The sequence below is a fragment of the Gavia stellata genome, chromosome 9 (genome assembly GCF_030936135.1).
Source record: "Gavia stellata isolate bGavSte3 chromosome 9, bGavSte3.hap2, whole genome shotgun sequence".
Classification (NCBI taxonomy): domain Eukaryota; kingdom Metazoa; phylum Chordata; class Aves; order Gaviiformes; family Gaviidae; genus Gavia; species Gavia stellata.
Window position 1 is genome coordinate 15902959 of NC_082602.1, and position 18962 is coordinate 15921920.

The 18962-nt window shown below is 35.0% G+C and overlaps 1 protein-coding gene across 1 annotated transcript in view; it reads right to left on the reverse strand.

Moving 5' to 3' along the window:
* The window catches only part of LRMDA (leucine rich melanocyte differentiation associated), a 687940-nt gene that overhangs the window by 279164 nt on the left and 389814 nt on the right, over positions 1-18962 (reverse strand). Inside the window, exons 4-5 of the mRNA XM_059821460.1 lie at positions 17766-17905; positions 7161-7287 (exon numbers count right to left, since the gene is read on the reverse strand). Of these exons, the coding sequence (XP_059677443.1) occupies positions 7161-7287; positions 17766-17905 (267 nt within the window). The remainder of the gene's footprint in view (positions 1-7160; positions 7288-17765; positions 17906-18962) is intronic.

Sequence of the window (18962 nt, forward strand, 5' to 3'; positions counted from 1 at the left end):
ACAATGAGATCCATTGCATTAGTTTTTTCTGAAAAGAGGAACTGCAGAAGAGTGCAGTGAGCTCTGCTTGCACAGCGGCAGTGTTTCCGTTTCCAAAAGAAAAACAAACAGAACTTATGGGATAAAATTCTAGCCATATTGATCCACTGGGAATTTAAACCAATCATGATTCTTGCCCTGCTGTCTGATATCACAGTATTACATTCTGCTAAATGGCATTTTGTTAAGTAGACTGAATAGGCTGATCACAAGACAAAAGCCAGACCATATGCTTGCAGCATCTAATAATTGAAGTTTCCATAGTTCTGAACGCACAAATAGGAAGAAAAAAATTTTTTTTTTAAATTAAAATAACAGCAGTAATAAACAAGCTTTCATACTAGCTTCTTCAATTAAATGGATGTGTTAATGATATACAGTGCCTATTGCCATTCATCAGAGAACCTCCAAGTGCTTTACAAATATTAAGTAAGTCTTACAAAGGGATAAGCTTGCTCACTACTACTGAAAGACAGACACCTTTCAGGTGCAAAGCAGCAGCTGGTTAACTAGCACACTGCAACACTACATAACAGTTTAGGGCAGAAGGTGGAGAAGAATGCCTTAGTAAATTGAGACTGCAAAGAAATCCATGGAGGCAGAATGTAATTACCTGAACTGGAATCAGGCCAGGGCTCCAGGAGTAACACCGCTTCCTATGTGAAAAGTGCATTGGGATCATTAATGGCTAAAAGGACACTGGCTTCATGACAATCATGTACTTTTTTTTAAAAGAATAGTTTTAAGAAAGCTCAAATTTGTTGTTAGTTTTCTTCACTAGGACAACATGCTGTGTAGCAAGGGCAACACTGGTCTGCTATTGATCATACGCAAAGACAGTGGGAATCTATTGCACAGTAACTTGAACCAAAGAATGGAGTCTATGGCTCTCCTTCATATGTGCATTTAATTTGATATACAGTCAAAGGAAATGTAAAACAAGCTATCACATATTGCTAATTACTGAATTATTCCATCCAAAGACTACATATTAGGCAAGATCCAAACTACAGCAGCACTGCTTGTTGACCTGTATCCTTATATACTGTAACTGCATGTTCACACATCCACATATCATTCTCTACAGTGTCTCACAGGTGTCTTCTATAAAACTTCATTAGCCATTTGATGAACTACCAGCTTTCTGCTTATTAGTCTGTTATATAACTTCTCAGTCACACCCTTAAGCCCTTATCACTTGCACAGCTACAATAATTAGATTTCCTATTTCTTAAAATCTCATGTCACTAATTTACCCTACAAGGACCATGAGATGTGATAGCAGATTTTATCTCTCAACACTGAATCAAGACATATCCATATTTTGGGAATTTATTTTTTGTTGCTACAAAAATTGAGGACAGCTTTAAACATTTTTAAAGTCTTCTGAACAAAATGTTCTTGAATTTATGAATATCACAGCCCAAATTCCATTTCTGGATTCACCATGCTTCATGGTGAGCTCACGCACACGTATGCATACCAAATAGATGGCTATTATTGCAATGTGACTATCAAGGGGACATAAAGATACTCTCAGAGACAGAGAGGTAGAAAATACTATTTGATGTTGCAAGGATTGGATCATAACCAAAAGTTTCTTCTGGTCTTCTTTCAACTAATTGGATAATACAAACACACAAGAATCTGAACTTCCAAGTTAAAAAAAAAAAAAAAAATAAATGTGGATCAGTATACCATAAAGAATCAGAAAACAGAAGGAAAAACCTAAGGTCATCTCTCAGTTCTCCAACACCTTGATCATCTCTTAATGTTGGAATGTCACAATGCTTTTCTTATTTCTTACACTACCACATTAATCATCACACCTATTCCCCTGCAGGCCAAAGAAAGGCTTAGTTCAAGAGGTCATGCCGCAGTTTTAGAAGATAAGTAAAATCCACCAGTTTAGAAAAAAATATGGAAATTTTATTCACACACAGTTATTTCATAAAAGTTTTATATAGGTATGTTTGCTTACATTTGTTTTGGATCATGGGATTTGTTTGAGATAACGGGATTTTAAAAATGAAAATTTTTAAATGACTGAACTTAGCTCTGTCAGCTTAGTTCTAACAAGTACCACTCTTGTATCTGGCAGATCCTACTTAGCAATGTTTTCTTCTAAACCGCCAAAGTGTTCATACATAGAAATATAAATGATGGCTTTTTTTTTTTTCAATTATACTTTATTCCTAATTTTGATGAGTCATTGGGGAGTTCTGAGACAATCACGTTATAGACTCTTGCTTAAAATACTGAAACTTTCCAAAGAGCAAAATGGATCCTTCAGTGTGCCAAATAGGAACATGACTGCTACAATGTCTTTGAAGTCAATATTATTTACTGCATCACAGTCTAGATTGGAGTCTTAAATTCGTGACATTGTTGTGTTTTACTACATGAAACCTTGACATATGGACAATAAGAAACCCTATTACGTACAAGCTCTCTCAAAGAGGTATCTTACTAGCTAGCAGTTCATTGACACAATGACTCTTTACACTTTAAAAGCCCTTTGCTCTATATCTACTTCAAATGATGTAAGTTCATATGCCGGTAAGTTCATATGGTGCCGGTAAAAGGAAAAAAAATTGTGACAATGCAGAAGTTCTCCAAATGTTTATCTGTCACCTTTTATTTACTTTTTAAAACCAGCCCTATTTTCCTAATTTAGGGAGGGGGGAAAAAAGGTCCATGAGATGCATTAGCAAAAATGCCTTACCTAAATTCTTGGAAGCAGATAGGCTATATCTATTTAAGAAAAATATGATTCTTGTTAAATAGTTAAGGACGAAAGTTACTAAAAAATCACTCCTTTTGCCTCACCTGATTTTAATAGAATTTGAAAAAGCATGTATCAGCATTAGTCACTTTGATAATGAGCATTTCCTATGAGCTTAAACACAAGAATACTGACAATGATCTGAAAGCAACACTGTAGATTTTAGCTCACCTTATTTCTTAAGCTGTACTCCCTAAATATTTACTTTTCCTAGCATAATAAAATAATCTCCCGCTACCATCCAAGTTACAGTGTAAGCAAGAATCACATACACTCATTACATGAAACACAGATATTAGACTTGCCTTTCTGCTTAAGTGTCTCCATCTTAGTTCCTTAGAGAACGAATGCTATGTCAGGTTTTATAATTATAACTTGTGATGAAAACAATGCATCTGAGGGGGGAAAAAATTCAAAACACTTATACTGACATTTTTTGTTGTACAGGGTTTCCTTTATACCCAGCGGACAAGATGCTCTTGGTAAAGTTGCAAGCAAGCAGAATAACTCCACATAATAGTAAGATGGTTACTTGGAAGTATACCCATGGATACCTGCTGATGATTTGGTCCTATAAGCTGCAAGACTGTTACATGTGACGAAATACACACTGCTTGCTTTTGCCACTATAAATAAAACTGATAAAAATGTTAACCTTAAACATGTAGTAAGCTAAAAAATAGTTGTTGGGCAGAGGGGTTGCAAAATATTGGGAAATACACGTATTTTATAAAAGCAAGTGCATTGACCAAGTATTAAGCAATTAAATTTATATTTAAAGAGACCTATGACAGTGTGTATCTATTCATAGAAACACACTTTAGATATACAGGATATATCCACATTTTATCATCTAGATTAAATGATCATGAATATAGACCTCTAAAATATGAAGTTATTATGTGCTTTGATACATCACAATTTCATTTTGTTTATTTATAACATATGCAACGTAAAAAAATGGAGTCTTAAAACGTATTCTCAAATCACATTCTGTTTTGCATCTCTAAGTTTTAAAGATGAAACCGTTGGAAGTACAATTCATACACCTATAAACCAAAGAAGGGTACAGTTTTAAATAATTATGTCAAGAAATGACAACTGTACTCTTTGTAGAAGCAGGGATGAATAATTACAAAGCTGGGACATAATTAAGCAATTTTGACTGTCGTATTCTTGAGCTGTCTTTCTGATGGGAAGTGCTGTCATGCCCAGAAACACACTTCGCACTGGACAGGCATTCTCCACTTTGATCTACACTTATGCCAGTGAAATGAGGTCATGGTCTGGTCATTAAACAAGGCTTCCTCATCTGGCTCAATGCCTCTTACCCAGCCAGGCTTACCCAATCTTTATTAAAATCAGACATGATATAATGTTCAATATTTTGACAAAAGAAAACATAAACATCACAGAATAATGAAGTTTAGCTCACTTTTACACAGCGAGATGGAACACTGCATTGTAACATTAAACTGTTTTCTAATAAATGACTGCATCTTTCCATAAGACAGTCATATCACAAACAGATGCATTTTAAACAAAGGATGAAATGAAGCAAGGCACAAGAAAGTGCAATGTTCTGTTAAAAAAAAATGAAAAAATAGTGGAAAATGAAAGTAAAAAAATTTATACAAAATAAAATATTTATGACTTAGTGATGACTTGTGATTGCTAGATACTTTTGCATTTGAGTAAACACAAGCTAGTCAGATGGAAATTTCTTGCTTTTATTCTCATTTTGTATATTTTTTCTTGGTGGGGTATTTTGCTCTCCCAAGTATTTCATGTCAAGACTAAAATGAAAACAACTCCCCACATCACAGCCTCTTTAGATCATCAGTCTGCTTTTTACGCTGAATAAGCCATACCATCTCTTGCTTACCATAATGGTGGGGGTAAAAAAAAAACCACACCTAACTTGGGATTTTTGGGGTTTTTTCCTGAAAAAGCATGCCTGATAGGCTAACTGTTGTTAGTGCATGTGACAGAACAACATTTCCATGTGGCATCCACCAACGTAAATACTAACACTCCAACTCCATTCATGGTAAGCATAGGCTGTCACGGTGGCTACTATCTTAGGAGGAAGGAAAAAAACATTCTTAGGAAGTTCACTATCAGCAGGGTCTTACATCACTAGGTCAACTTCTTAAGGAGATTTTCCAATGACCAATACTGGATGTGCTGCAATCTTCCTCTTAGTGTGGATCAAGGTGTATTCTCCTCTAACTAGTTTCAGAAAGTTTGGAATATATTACCTCTAGCTGTCTGGTAAATTTGGCTGAAGCTGGTCAAAAATCTCAACAAGCATATGGGAGGGGAAACTAATGAACAGAGAGAGATCACAAGATTCAGGAAACCTGAAGGCTGAAGAATAAAAAAAACATGTATTCAATATATAACATACGATAGAATTTGAAAGTACGGTTATTGTGCACATCATCTTTGTGATATATAGAGGAATGCTGCTTGTTATGGTCTTTGAGTATAGCCATAAATAGCTATTTACATACATATCTGCATCTGAAAACGCATATGCAGAGAGAACTCTATGAGTGTTCTCAGACATAAAAGGAGTTTGCATGCATGTGTACTATAAGCATGAATATCCTAGGAAACAAGCACAAATTCAAAACAATTTTAAGAGGTTTATAATATCTGTTCTACATCCAATTTAATATTTATTTTAAATTAGCCGCTTCTGTAATATGTATATAATATTGCATGATGAGGGTAATTTTGTAGCACCTTAAGAAGCATTAATTCATGCCATGAAAAGCATTTACAATTATTTTACCATCAGCAATTTGTACCAAGCCATTTATAAAGAAGAAAAAAAACCCTTTAGAATGGCAACAACAACAGTAAATTTGAGCCTTCTGCAAATTTGCTGAAATAAATGTGTTTTATCATAAGACTTAGTGGGTAAATAATTCAAAACTATTCAAAAGGTTCAATTACAGATATAAAAGATAAAGATGTTATCCCTACATTTGTGAAGTAATTTACCCTTAGCTATTGACTTAAAAAGAGGTTTCATCCAGAAAAGGAACTTCAGATTTAAGAAACAGGCAGGTTTTTTCTTCTCTTACACTATTATGTTGGTTAAAATTCAAAGAGCAGACTCTTAAATGAAACATGTAATTGCTAATAAAATTAAAAAACACTTCACCAGATCCAAAATCTGATTAGATAAGAAGAATTATAAAAGAAGACAACATACATATGCTATATCTAACACATTTCAGCTGTTGCATTTGGCCAGATTCAGCAAAGATGGTTTGCTGTGAATAAGATGTCCACAACAGCTTAGAAATAAATTATTTCATTTATTACACATATGAAGCTGAAATAACTAAAGGTAGTAGTAAACAATATATCAAAGGTATGCTTGTATCAGAACTGCTAACATTTTAGTAGTTATAAATGAATCAGTCTGAATTAATTTGTTATGCACTGCAATTGTACTTGTGGTAATGCATTTATCTAGCAACACTGTTATGCTACCAAACAGTGCATTTCCATAGCTGCTACATTATTATTCAGCATTATTGGAAACCTGCAATAAATTATTGATGGTATATTTTAGAGAACAAAACAGCAAACAGAAAGCAAGTAGACTGAAAGCTTCAGTGGAGTTTTAAGAAAGGTCTGCAGCACTAAAACACTCTGAAGCTCAGACTGCTGTTATCGTGTATTGATCAAAAATGGAAAAAGAAGGTAAAGTGGAGAATTCACATTCGCATTCAGTTTGCATCAGCAGTATGCCCAGAGTTGATGCAAGTGGTATCAAAAGCTCAGATCACTGAAACTGTCTCTCTGATGTTGTCAATGCTTATTAGCAGGACACCACATTAAGTAACATCATACAAAATTAGAATCAGCTGGTCTACTAAAAGCCAATAAACGCCATAGGTGTGAGCTCTGTAATAGACATTTGTGTATAGCATACAAGGCAGGGGACAACTTGTCAGAAAAATTGCATTCATTCACAAAAGCGTATCACACAGTTGTTACATATCTTTAGACAGGGTAAAAATATTCTTTTAAGCTCAGCAACACGTTAGTTACTTTGTCATACGAAACAGAGGTTGGAAACCAGAAATTTGATAACATAACCACAGTCCATTAACCAGGTGTAACAGCAAAGTTGATATTAAACCACAGAAAAATTACTAAGGCTTTTGTCCCTCACCTGACCACATTTACCAGTCCTTTCATTTTAAAGGTTTTGTCTGTTATTTTAGTGAAAGACGTAGCCAAGCTTTTGGACTTATTTTAAAACAGTGTTAATGAATCACATTGTTGTTACTTCTTCCATTTACTCTCCTACCTTAGCATCCTTGGGCTTAACTACTTTCATGAAGGCACCTCTTACCAAGGCTTCCTCTCTCTCCCTCCTGGTTACTTTCCGAGTATCGAGAAATTTCAGGTTTGTCAATTTGTGCAGGACAAAATATCTGACAGATAGCAAAATGCATACAGTTAAAATCCAGTAATAAACAAAGACATACTCACAGACTAAATGACTAAAAAATAACAGCAATAAACAACAACAGCCTTTGTTTCCTCTTTCTGTTCACCTTTTTCATGCAACTTAGCTTATGTAAAAAGTTATTATACTTACTTTACTCTCTCAAATGAAGCTTGTTGTAAGCTGCCCATAACAATTTGATACCAGGTGGATCAAACAGATAAGAAAATTATCACCATGGGCATGTACGTTCTCTATAGGTATTAGGGAGGTATAAGTTATACCCAGAAACAGAATAAATTGGAAATTGTTTTGAGTTGCCAGTTTGGAAAAAGGACTTCTGAGTGATTCCAAAGATTCCATCCCACATTGCATGGGAAAACAAATCTGAGACAGGGGAAATTGCCAGCTATCTTTTCTGAAAGAATTCTCAGAAAACATTAATTTGCCAACACGTCTTCAGATTTTTATTGTATTTTCCTAAAAACACAATGATCAGCAACATTAGAGACATGTGAACAGCAAAATCAGGGAGAAGTGTAATTTGTCTTCTACCATAAATCCTAAAACACCATCCTTTGTCTTGAATGAAGTGTATGTCAGTGTTCAAAATTCTTAACATGAAAAAAAAGAATTTGTCAAGAGAAAGCATGGGGAGTTATTCCTGCTCTCTGCTTTCCAGGACTACATTTTGACACAGGCATCATTTGGAAGGAGAATTCCAATTTGATCCTGCCAGAGAGACAAGGTGTCTTTATGGCATGTGGATCCCAGCTCAGGATTAAATGCAGAAGCACACAGGGAGAAAGTATTTTCATGAAAAATATTTTAAAAATTCAAAGTTTTGTTAGGATCCATCAGTACTGTATTCTATTTATCCCTTTTACTCAAAGAACAGCAGCTTTTTAGCCTCAAAAAAATATCATTGGCTACTTGCTTGCAGAGAGAGAGAACATGGCAGATCAGAAACAAAGTAAGGCACATAACCATGGCAAATCAAAATATCTGACCACCTCAAGTACATGTTATTTACATCTAGTCAACCAAATGTGAAGCAGACATTGCAAAGTGACAGAAGTGCCAGACTTTTCCTGGCAGGGGGTAGAAAGGTGATTGATAATGTTCCCCAGGCCTAGCTGCTTTGCATAAAACTCCAGTTAGTCAGAGAGCCTCCTGACCATACTACTCCCTTCTGGCACTGGGAGGAAGAAATTGAAGTAGTAGAAAACTCTGCATAACATAACATTTAGAAAAAGAACAACACACAAACAATGCATTTTAAAAGGTAGGAGTTATCTTATGACACTGTTCTCAAGACCAGATAAACATATGAAAAAGCTTGAAAGACTCCACTTCCACAACCAAGCAAAATTCAGCACTGCAAATAAACCTTTCCATCAAATACACCTTTCCTCTGAGGCAACAGCTTTGTAAATTGTTAACAAGTGAACTGAAAATGCTCAGTACTGAAATGCTCAGACAATTTAAGTGTGAATCCTCAATCTATGACTTTCAATGATATTAGAAGAAGAAAAAGAGAGAGTCACTTTACAAAACAGAACGTGTCCTAAGACCATTTATTAAACAATAGCTACAGATCTATGAGACTGGCACATTCTCAGACTCCTCCCAGCTTTCCTGGCTGCCCTTCCAGTCCTCCCTGGCATTTTGCTGGCCCTTATCTTTCTGTAGAGGAGAAACTATCCATCTTGTGTTACTGGCAGAAAAGCTCTGATGACAACAGATTCTTTCAAATGAAGACATGTACAGAAGGAAACAATATGTCAAGAGTGAAGAAGAGTGAAGCTAAAAATGAGTAAAGACACCCACTAAGTGTAGGGTGAGAAAAGATGAATATTCAGGTGAAGAAAACATCAGTATTAGAAAATCAGCAAATGTTTAATGATGGAATGAAATATGCCATTGAAAAGCAGGCTGCAACAAAAATGACAACAGACTAAGACAGCACTGTCATCTATGCTGACTTTGGATCACAGCCCTAATGTCAGTCTCTCAATCATTTCAAAAGAGCTTAAAATTATAATAGCATTCCTTGATACAAATGTATTTTTGTATTTTTAATCCATCTTGACTGCACTTCACAAAACAGAATTAGCACCAGTACTTGCCAATACCAAAAACAAAACCAAAAAACCTCCCCACCTAAACTAAACAGCAAACTACACCAGAAGTCACAGGTCTGAGGTTGATTATTTTTTTTAAACTTGCACTCCTTAAGGAGAGCAAATATTAAAAAGTAAGTACCATAAAGGTTATCCCACCCGTAGAACAAAGGCATATTAGTGATTAATTCTTTTAAAAGGTGATTCAAAATACAATCCCATTTATTCATATTCCTTTTACTAAATGTGGGATAAAAAGAATCTATATTATATGAAAATAATATGATACTTTTCTATTAAACGGCTGAAGAAAAGCATCGGGCTTCCTGGATATATTTTAGCTAGAAATATGAAGATACAGCTTCAATCTAAACATAACACAAGTTTGCCATAAGAAATACAGGAAAGGATTACCAAAGCCCTGGAACAAACACTTTACAATATCAATTCAACCCTTGTAAATTTAATCCAGGGTTATTTGTTGCACAAAATCTCTTTACTGTGATGTATGACTTAGTTACTAAGGTTATCACAGCAGTATCCTAAAGTTGCATAGTACATAAAACATTTCAGTTAACAATGCAGGGAGGTTAACTCCCACAGATAACCTACTATCAGAGGGTTAGACCAGATGACATGCCTCTGTCAGCTTTCAGGAGCTATTGATGGTTCAATCAGTTTGTTTTGAAGGTAAAGTACAACAAAAGGGCACTAAACTTATTCAAACTGTCAACAAGGACTATCTGGAATGTTGCTTGCAGGTAAGTAATTTTGGGTGTTTTAAGACTATTACCAAACACCAATGGCTGCAGAAAAAGACAGCTACTAATAACACAGAATGCAACCATCATAAAATACTTTATGGCAGGTACTAGGATCCATAAATTGCATGACACTTTGTGCCTGGTTTAGACTTGTAAAATCACTGGTTAAGAGAAAGCTGTTTAATGAAGAAAGATCCATCTAAATTTTACATTATAAGTTTAGTAAGGCTTATTTTAGGTTAGAGGTTGGGGAGCAGGGTCTCCCTGCCCCCCCACCCCCCACCCTTTCTTTTTTTAATAATTTTGAAACTTAGCACTGCTCCATGTGCTCCGAGACTGGCGTGACTGGGTTTTAACATCTTCGTAGTGATGTGAAAAAAAGTTATTATATTCAGTGATGAGGATAAAGGTGAGCTCCAGAGAGAGAAAAAAAACAGACACACCAGGAAGGTGCTTAGAGATCCATTTATCACTGTCTGTAAACTGATCTTCTAATTCATGATGGATTAAGGAAATGAACTAAGTAAGTAAAGTTGCATCTTCCTTTCTCCAGAATCATCTCCCCACCTTGACTCCCAGTGCCAAGAGTCCCATGGAAGATAAGCTAATAAGAGATATCCATCACACACAAACAGGAACACTCAGAGATGGAAAAAGACCAGAGAATATAACATTTCATATTATTTCAGTCTTAGATAAGTGAAAATGACAATAAAGATTAAGAATTCATTTACCATTTTTGTAAGTGTTGCATGTGATTAGTATTATTTTAACAGTTTTTACACAGACCTGTCAAGATATTGGAAAAGAGGGACAGGCTTGAGAGGGCATTTGCAAAGGAATGCGGCGAGTTTGGGATTCAGCTTCTATTGACATTGGCAAAAGCTCAATGGGACAAAGCTTTCCTTTGAAGAAACATATTGGGATGTTTCTGTCGGAAACGGACAGAACAAAGACAGCGGATTTGAGATCAGATATTGCTATTCATTACACAATACACAACTCTAGTTTTTATATAAAGAAATACTGTCTCTGATACTGACTCACTTTACAGCCTTTAACAAATCACAGACTTGTCGTCTTAACTGTGCCTTACAAACATGGAAACTAAGACCTATTAGTTAACTTGCAGGTATATTCTGTGTATGTTTCTAGTTCTCTACTGTATAACAGTCATTACTTAAAACATAGTCCTTGGATTATTCTCTCACTCCCAGAAAATCAGTGATGGTTCACACAATCTTAGAAGAGAGTTTCACAGGTGAAGCAAAAGTGTTCAAAGAGAATGTGTAAGTGTTCCTTAAAGGATCCCATGGAAGAAAAGAACAAACCTGTTTTAAACATATGCAAGAAATTTGTCAGTCCTCATCCAAAACACACAGGTGTAAATAACTTATGTTGACTCCTAATTTTTGTTAAATAGCTACTGTGTAATTTCATTCTGATCTATTTTTTCAGTAGCCATTTAGGTTCCAGCATAAAAATTCCTTCAGTTTTAATGAGTTTCGGTACGCTGCTCCTTACTATTATCGAAGAGTTCTAGGAAATTTCTATTCTAGAGCTGTGAACACCATAACAAAAAAAAACCCAAACAACAAACCACATAATATCATAGCATCTAAAGGCCTTGATTCATTTATTACCTCCCTTGGAAAAGCAGACAAGTTGTAGAACATGGTTGGCCTCCTAATACTGGAAGATAATGACATCGCTCATGAGTCACATACCAGAAAATCTTAAAAGTGGCAATAAATTACTTGGGGAAAGAATGTTTTGGGGGTTTTTTTCTCCTTCTACTACAAGAAAAGAATAGTAAAAATTTGTATATGTTAGAGTTTCAGAGAAAATAAGATCTTCCCCTGAACCTTTAGTGAAAGACTATGGTAAGAATTAGATTCTGTATAGTCCTTTTTTTCATACTTTTATTAACAAAAACCGGAATACAGAAGTGTACTATATGCATCAATATTTAAGTTTAAAACATAAAATTAATCTGGCACTGAAAAATTGAGAAATATTTGCCCAGAAGAATGCAGAGACATCTAGCTCTACCCGTATCACAACTGCAACATGCTCTTTGTTTCAGAAAGTGTTTACTTTCATTTTTCTATTTTCTGTGCTATTGTATTTCCTTTCTTTGACAATCATAGAACATAGAAATAATACACCTATTTCAAACTTTGAAGGGCTGATTATGCTCTCAGTTACATTTTCGTAAACTAGAAATAATAAATAACACAAAGTTGGCAAAGTTACATCCACATTCAAATGGGGAGAGATGAAAATAAAAATCAGAAGGATCAAGCAAACATGTTTATGACACTAAACTAGATAATCTCCTGTAATTGTTTCTTCTGCACCACCAAAAAGTTTAACGCCTACCCCCACCCTTACCTCACCAAACAGCATATAGCTGGCTGCAGAATTTCTATCTGCAACAAAACTTCCTCAATACAGAGTTAAGGAAGCCAGGTCATAAATTTAAACCAACATCTTCCAGAACAGAGGGTATGATGTTGGCATGAAGTATGTTAGAGGATCACATGGCCTCTGTGCAACCTTGGCACTGCTTGGTGATGACCATGTAATTCTGAGGGGCTCTCAAGTCACTCAGAAATCCATATCACCTCCTAATACGTTAACATCCTCTACTCTACTTCAATGTAGCACACAGTTCTATGAATTAGAAAAATACCTCTCTATACATGTAACAATAATTATTGTTGCTACAGTCTTGACGTACTGTGTGTGGACAAATCGGGGTATTATGGACTTCAACTTATTTGGTTGATCAAAAACATTATAACAGCCCTTGCTCATAAATCCTTACAGTGGCTAATCTCAGATGGAAGTTGTGTGGCTATTTGATGTCTATCAAATACAGGGTTTTTTTCATCCAGGTACTGTAGAAATAACAAGGCCTCATGCAAACAGTGAAGTAGCACAGACTCATAGACTATACAGATGTAAGGGAATACCCTAATCATCTCATTAAGTACATAAAAAACATATACAGAAGAACCACAGACTTCAATTCTTCCTGCTAAGAGAGACCCTCAACAGTAAGTTCACTGATAATGACCAAGTATATTAGTATTATTTTCATTACTGAGTGAGGGCTTCTAGTCTCCTACTGCTTCTTGAATATGTGTTTATGAATTTATATTACCATCCAAATCCAGTAACAAGACTATTTAAAATAGATGAGTAGGTTCTGTCTCAATTAAAAAAAAAAACAACACTAAACCAAAACAAAACTGCAAGAAAACTGAAAATTCTATAAGAGGACCCAGCATTTCACAGAATCAAACCTGTGGGATGGGAATAGTTGATATAGCTTGAAAAGTTAATCCATACAAAATGCATGCACTTCCTTTCTTGCTGTTATATCTTAAGAGGACTTCATAAGGTTATCACCAATTGGTCCCCCTGCCAAAGATAGCATATCTAGTATATGTACTTTTAAGCTAATTTAAAATAAACTCGGGCATTTGTTTCCACTTGCCCTTGTTTCCATGTCAACAGCACTTAATGAATGCATCATTCCAGGAAATGTCAATAAGGAGCAAAGAAGAATGAATAAGCACTGAAAACTTCACACATGGCACACATCCTTCACAATCATATCGCTTTAATGAAAATAGGTGAGGTCACCTGCAGCATTAGCAAATGCTTTGTAATACATTCTGACCCAGATGATTTTTCACAGTTCAGTAACACCACGTTTGAAGTTCTCACTGCAAACAATACACCCACAGGACTGACCAAGCACGGGTACAAGAGAAGCAACCAGCAATTACTGCGTTGACTTCTGTTACTTTGATCTCCGGGTCATGACCTTTGCTTTCACGCAATCTTCAAAGCAGAGATTGTAGAATAGGTTATTTTAGAGGATGCACTGTTTTGCAAGATATTTTTCTGTGTTTCTTGCTTCCTGTTTGAGCCAAAAGCTTTTAAAACTTTCCTCTCACCTTTATATTTTAGATATTCTGCTTTCCCTTGCACTCACCCCCAAGATATGCCTTTACTAAACATCACCTCCCAAATATAGAAAGCTTAAAAAAAAAAGATAAAAAGTAAGACCTTACAGCTTTTTTTTTTTTTTTTTTTTTTAAACAAAAAGAAACTAAAGCCATTTTGCAATGATGGAAAAAAACATGAGTTTTTAAAATGGACCAAGCAACTTTGCTTATAAAAATACCACAGAAGGGAACTTTCCATTTTCTTTTCTTGTCCAAGCAAAAATTCCAATAACAAACATAGAAACGTTTTCATCAATTTGTTCTCCTTACACATAGGAAAGGTAAGGAGGAATAACAGGGATTGGGAAAAAAATAGTTTTTTCTTTTTTCTTTTTCTAAAAAAATATCCCACTCAAATATTGCTATGTTTCTTAGAAACAAATAACTGCTTTGAGAAAAAGTCACAACAATGTTTTTGCATTAAACCTATTTTTAATGAAAAACTAGGGAAAAGCTTTAGTACTGAAAGTGATAGAAATGGTATACCAATGGATTACCTGAGGAACCAGATCATAACGTCTTGACAAAAAGCATAGTTTTATACATTTTCCAAGCATTTACGATAAAACCTAATTATTTTTAAAATATGTAATATTACTTTTTATCTCTGTTATTAATATCACAGTAAATCACTGGACCTTGAGTTTTTAAAAATTTTATGTTCCACATTTTTTTAAGGTTGAGATTTTGGGGGGTTTACAGATCTTTTCAGCTTGTTGGAATGAGAAGATTAAGTAAATCTTTGATTTCTAGTACCTTTGTCTTTCTGGTTGAGGAATTAAATAGCCTGAACTCTAATTGAACTCAGTAGGAAAGAAATTAAAGCTCAATGAAAAATGAAGCTGTGGTTCCAGTGGTCACTGCAAAAACTTACAAAACTAAGTTCCTATTCAGAACAAAACAAAACCAGTTAAAGTTTATGGTAAAGCAAAATGTTTACACAATTCAGGTTCACTGAAATGCAATCTTTTGATGCTTTCTGTGCAACAAATTTTCTGAAAAAAATAAAAATCTTATTAAAAAAAGTTACTTCAAACCATTCAAAAATGCTGTAACTAGCCATTTGAAAGCTTTGCTTTTGAGATTTGAAGCAATACATTTGATAAAATACCAATACTTTCTCACTCAGGAGAGCTTGCTGACATTAAACCTGTGAGACAAATCTGTACATTTCAGAAAAGGAAGAAAGAAGTTGTGTCCGAGATGCTTCAGAACATGCATTCAAAACTCTGAATTAGCTATTCACAGTAAAATTAGCAAAGTACTTTTAAGCAGTTCCACCATGTAGGTGAATGTATTCCACTAAAGATAGATAGACAGACAGATAGATAGATGGATGGATGCTTTTGGTTTTTGAGTCTAATGTTGTCTGGCAAACACATTTCATATAATGTAACAAATAATTATGGAAAAGGATCAGGAAACTTTCATTATAGCAGCAGAACCATAAATCATTCAACTAACTAGGAGTCCATTCTTCTTTCTTAAAAGAACTTTAATTAACCTAGTTTATATGGAAAAAAATACCCAGGTTTTTGAAAAATTGAGGGGAAAGAAAATGGAAGCAATGTTGCTGTTTCCAGCAGATGCGTAAATACAGTCACTTCACACTTTGACTCAGTGGTTTGCCACAATGTGACCTAAAACTACCTCGACCTCCATGAAATCAACATTTTTGCATTGAAATGAAACAACAGACATGCTTGTTTTGATGTATGGCTGTGTGACATATTATAAATATTACATCACATAACCACAGAGGATGTCAATCAATAAAGATTTTTTTCAGACAGCACTAAATGAACCATGGGTTCTTGCCTCTGAATACCTCCTTTAACGTACTACTTTTGCTTAAATGATTAATAGGAGACATATTGTCAGAAAACATACTTAAAGTGAAAAACAGTAAACTGTAGAAATATCATTCATTTTTTAAGCAATTCTCTAGTGCAAATGTCACATAAATTTACATAGAGACAGCACTATTAGACTCTCGTAAGCTGGATAGTAGGCATACCTTCCACTTAAGCGTGAAAGCAATGGGAAAATATTTTATTAAATCTAGGCTGCTCTACTTGGTAAAAACCAAAATGTGACAGCTAATCTGCATTCAAAAGTTGGAAGTCTTTAGGCTAATGATAACCTAGAAATTCTTCTCAAAAATTCGGAATAAGGAAAAAGTATATGCACACCGAGGACAGCTGTGCTGTTGTTTCAACCTACAGCATTTATGAGCAATAAATTGGTGCATCAAATTCATGCCACTTCCCAATAAACCTGCTTTTAGTCTCTGCCACTTTGTATTGTTTTATACTAACTCCTACAGCAGAATTTGGATTATATGAAGATAAAATCAGAGTTTTGTCTATAACTCTGAATACTGCAGGTGATCAGCTAACAAAAAGTAAACGCAGGATCTGTAAGGTTCGCAGCATGATGAGCAGTGCTGCTTGGCTCTGAATTGCCTCAGACAGCCATTTTCAGCCAATGTGAAAAATGCCAGCACACAAAGACTGAAATCTTGTATCAGATATGAGCAAGGAAAAGGAAATCCAATGACTTTTTTTTTGTTGTTGTTTTTAATGATCAATGTCTCATTTGCCTAATTGTTATAGTTATGAAAATCATGTCACTTGAGCAGACATTCCGTAAGTTTTGGATCTATACTCACAGTCATCATAAGTCACAAGTATTTTTTAAAAAATAACCCTTGTAATTTTTAGCAACATTTCACAGAATCCCTAAGGTTGGAAAAGACCTGTAAGATCATCAAGTCCAACCATCAACCCAACACCACCATGCCCACTGAACCATGTCCCGAAGTGCCACATCCACACGTTTTTTGAACACCTCCAGTGATGGTGACTCTACCACCTCCCTGGGCAGCCTCTTCCAGTGCTTCACCACTGTCTCAGTAAAGAATCAGTTGGATATATAGTATTTTATCAGGCTTCCATATCAATTTCCAGATGACCTTGTGTAATCTATCTTATTAAAATTACATTATAGAGATAGTTTGGGGTTTTTTTTATTTGAATCTAAACACTAACTGCTCTGAGTAAAGCAGGACAACATAGGAGTGCTTTCTTCTGTGTTCCTTAATAGTGCTTTGATAACTATAGCAGAAGAAACTCATCACCATAATTAAATGTTAGCAAAAGACAATGCAACTGGCTGAGTGTAGTGATTTTTTTTTTTTTTAATTGATTGTCACCCTTAATGTATGTAAATGTTGCCTTACCTTGGCCTGAAAGGAGGAAAGGCCACAAGTAGGCACATATGAGCACTCACATTCAGGAAATCCTGTGCACACCTGCTCAACTCAAACATGTGCTGCACAGCACTGAAATATTTCTTGAAATAGGTTTCCTGAGAGTGATCTCATTGAAATTGGGTTACTCAAATTCCCGGGTGTTTCATGGCAGAATATACCACAATGCTTTCAGAATACAGTAGATGTTTGTTTGAGACTCTGAGGTGGTTTTAGTTCAATATTTTTCTGGTAATAAAACAAAACTGACATGCCTTATCATATCTACAAGTGGAAACACTAACCTGTACCTCTGGTAGTCATCTTCATCCTTTTCTTCGCAGACCAGTTCATTCGGGCAGGCCATGTTTCCAAGCAAACTGAGATACTGTAGTGAGGGCACAACTTCAGCCAAATGGTCCAAAAGGCTTTCTAATTCTGTTATGTGTCAAAGGTTGTGGGTTAAGGATTCAATGACATTAATGAAAAAAGCATTTAGAGTTGCATCACTGCTAATTTAAACATACGTTTCAATAACTGACAATCAAATTTAGTATGGCATTCAGGAAAATGTCACATTAATTGTTCCAAGGGCAAACAGGGATAAACTTCAGTCAGTTTTTTGGCATGGAATGAAAGAATTTGGCTGGTTTGTCATTCTTTTATCCTCCTTTCTTTCCTAGGTGGTTCACTACAAAACATTAAAACTTTGACAAAATGATGGATGCTGTGTGGTAAAATGGCTAGCAATTGCTGGAGCCATGAAACTTTTCCAGCATGGAAACAAACAGTTAGTTTCACAGCACATTCATCACTAACATATTCAGCCCACTGGAAAATGAGTTTAAAAAAAAAAAAAAAGAAAAAGAAAAAAGTCAAACCACAACAACCCACTTTCATTCCCAGCATATAAATTCTTTGTGTGCCACTGCAACACATTCATAATTACTCAATTAGTATATGTGAATTAATGCTTCACTAAGTGCAACTTGAAGACTTCAGTGTTACAGGTATTTTATATATGAAGCTTTAAAGTCTTGCAAAGCATAAAATTTTTCATTAAAATAGCCTTATATTTTGATGTTCATGAGGCTTTTTAACTTAACTATACTCCTCAGAACATACATAATGATGATACACGTTCAATATTGTAAATTATATTAAAACAAACAAGCAAACAAAGGTTAAACTATCTTTTAATCATTGCAATATTGGAAATTACAGCTTAGGTTTAAGCATAACAGCAATATTCAACCATTTGCAACCTGCTGATTGATCAAATAAAGCAAATTATTTTGTTAAAGCATAGTGTGACATTCTTATTTACTTCAAGTTAGATGCAGAGAAAAAGGTGTGATTCTCAAAAAAGATGCCATGCATATGCATGTAAAAAGTTTTCAATGTTTAAAAATTGACAGACTTAGACAATAGTAATAATTATTCAAAACTATTAAATGGCATTTCATTGCTCTGTTTTTATCCACTCCTGCTGTTACAGACCA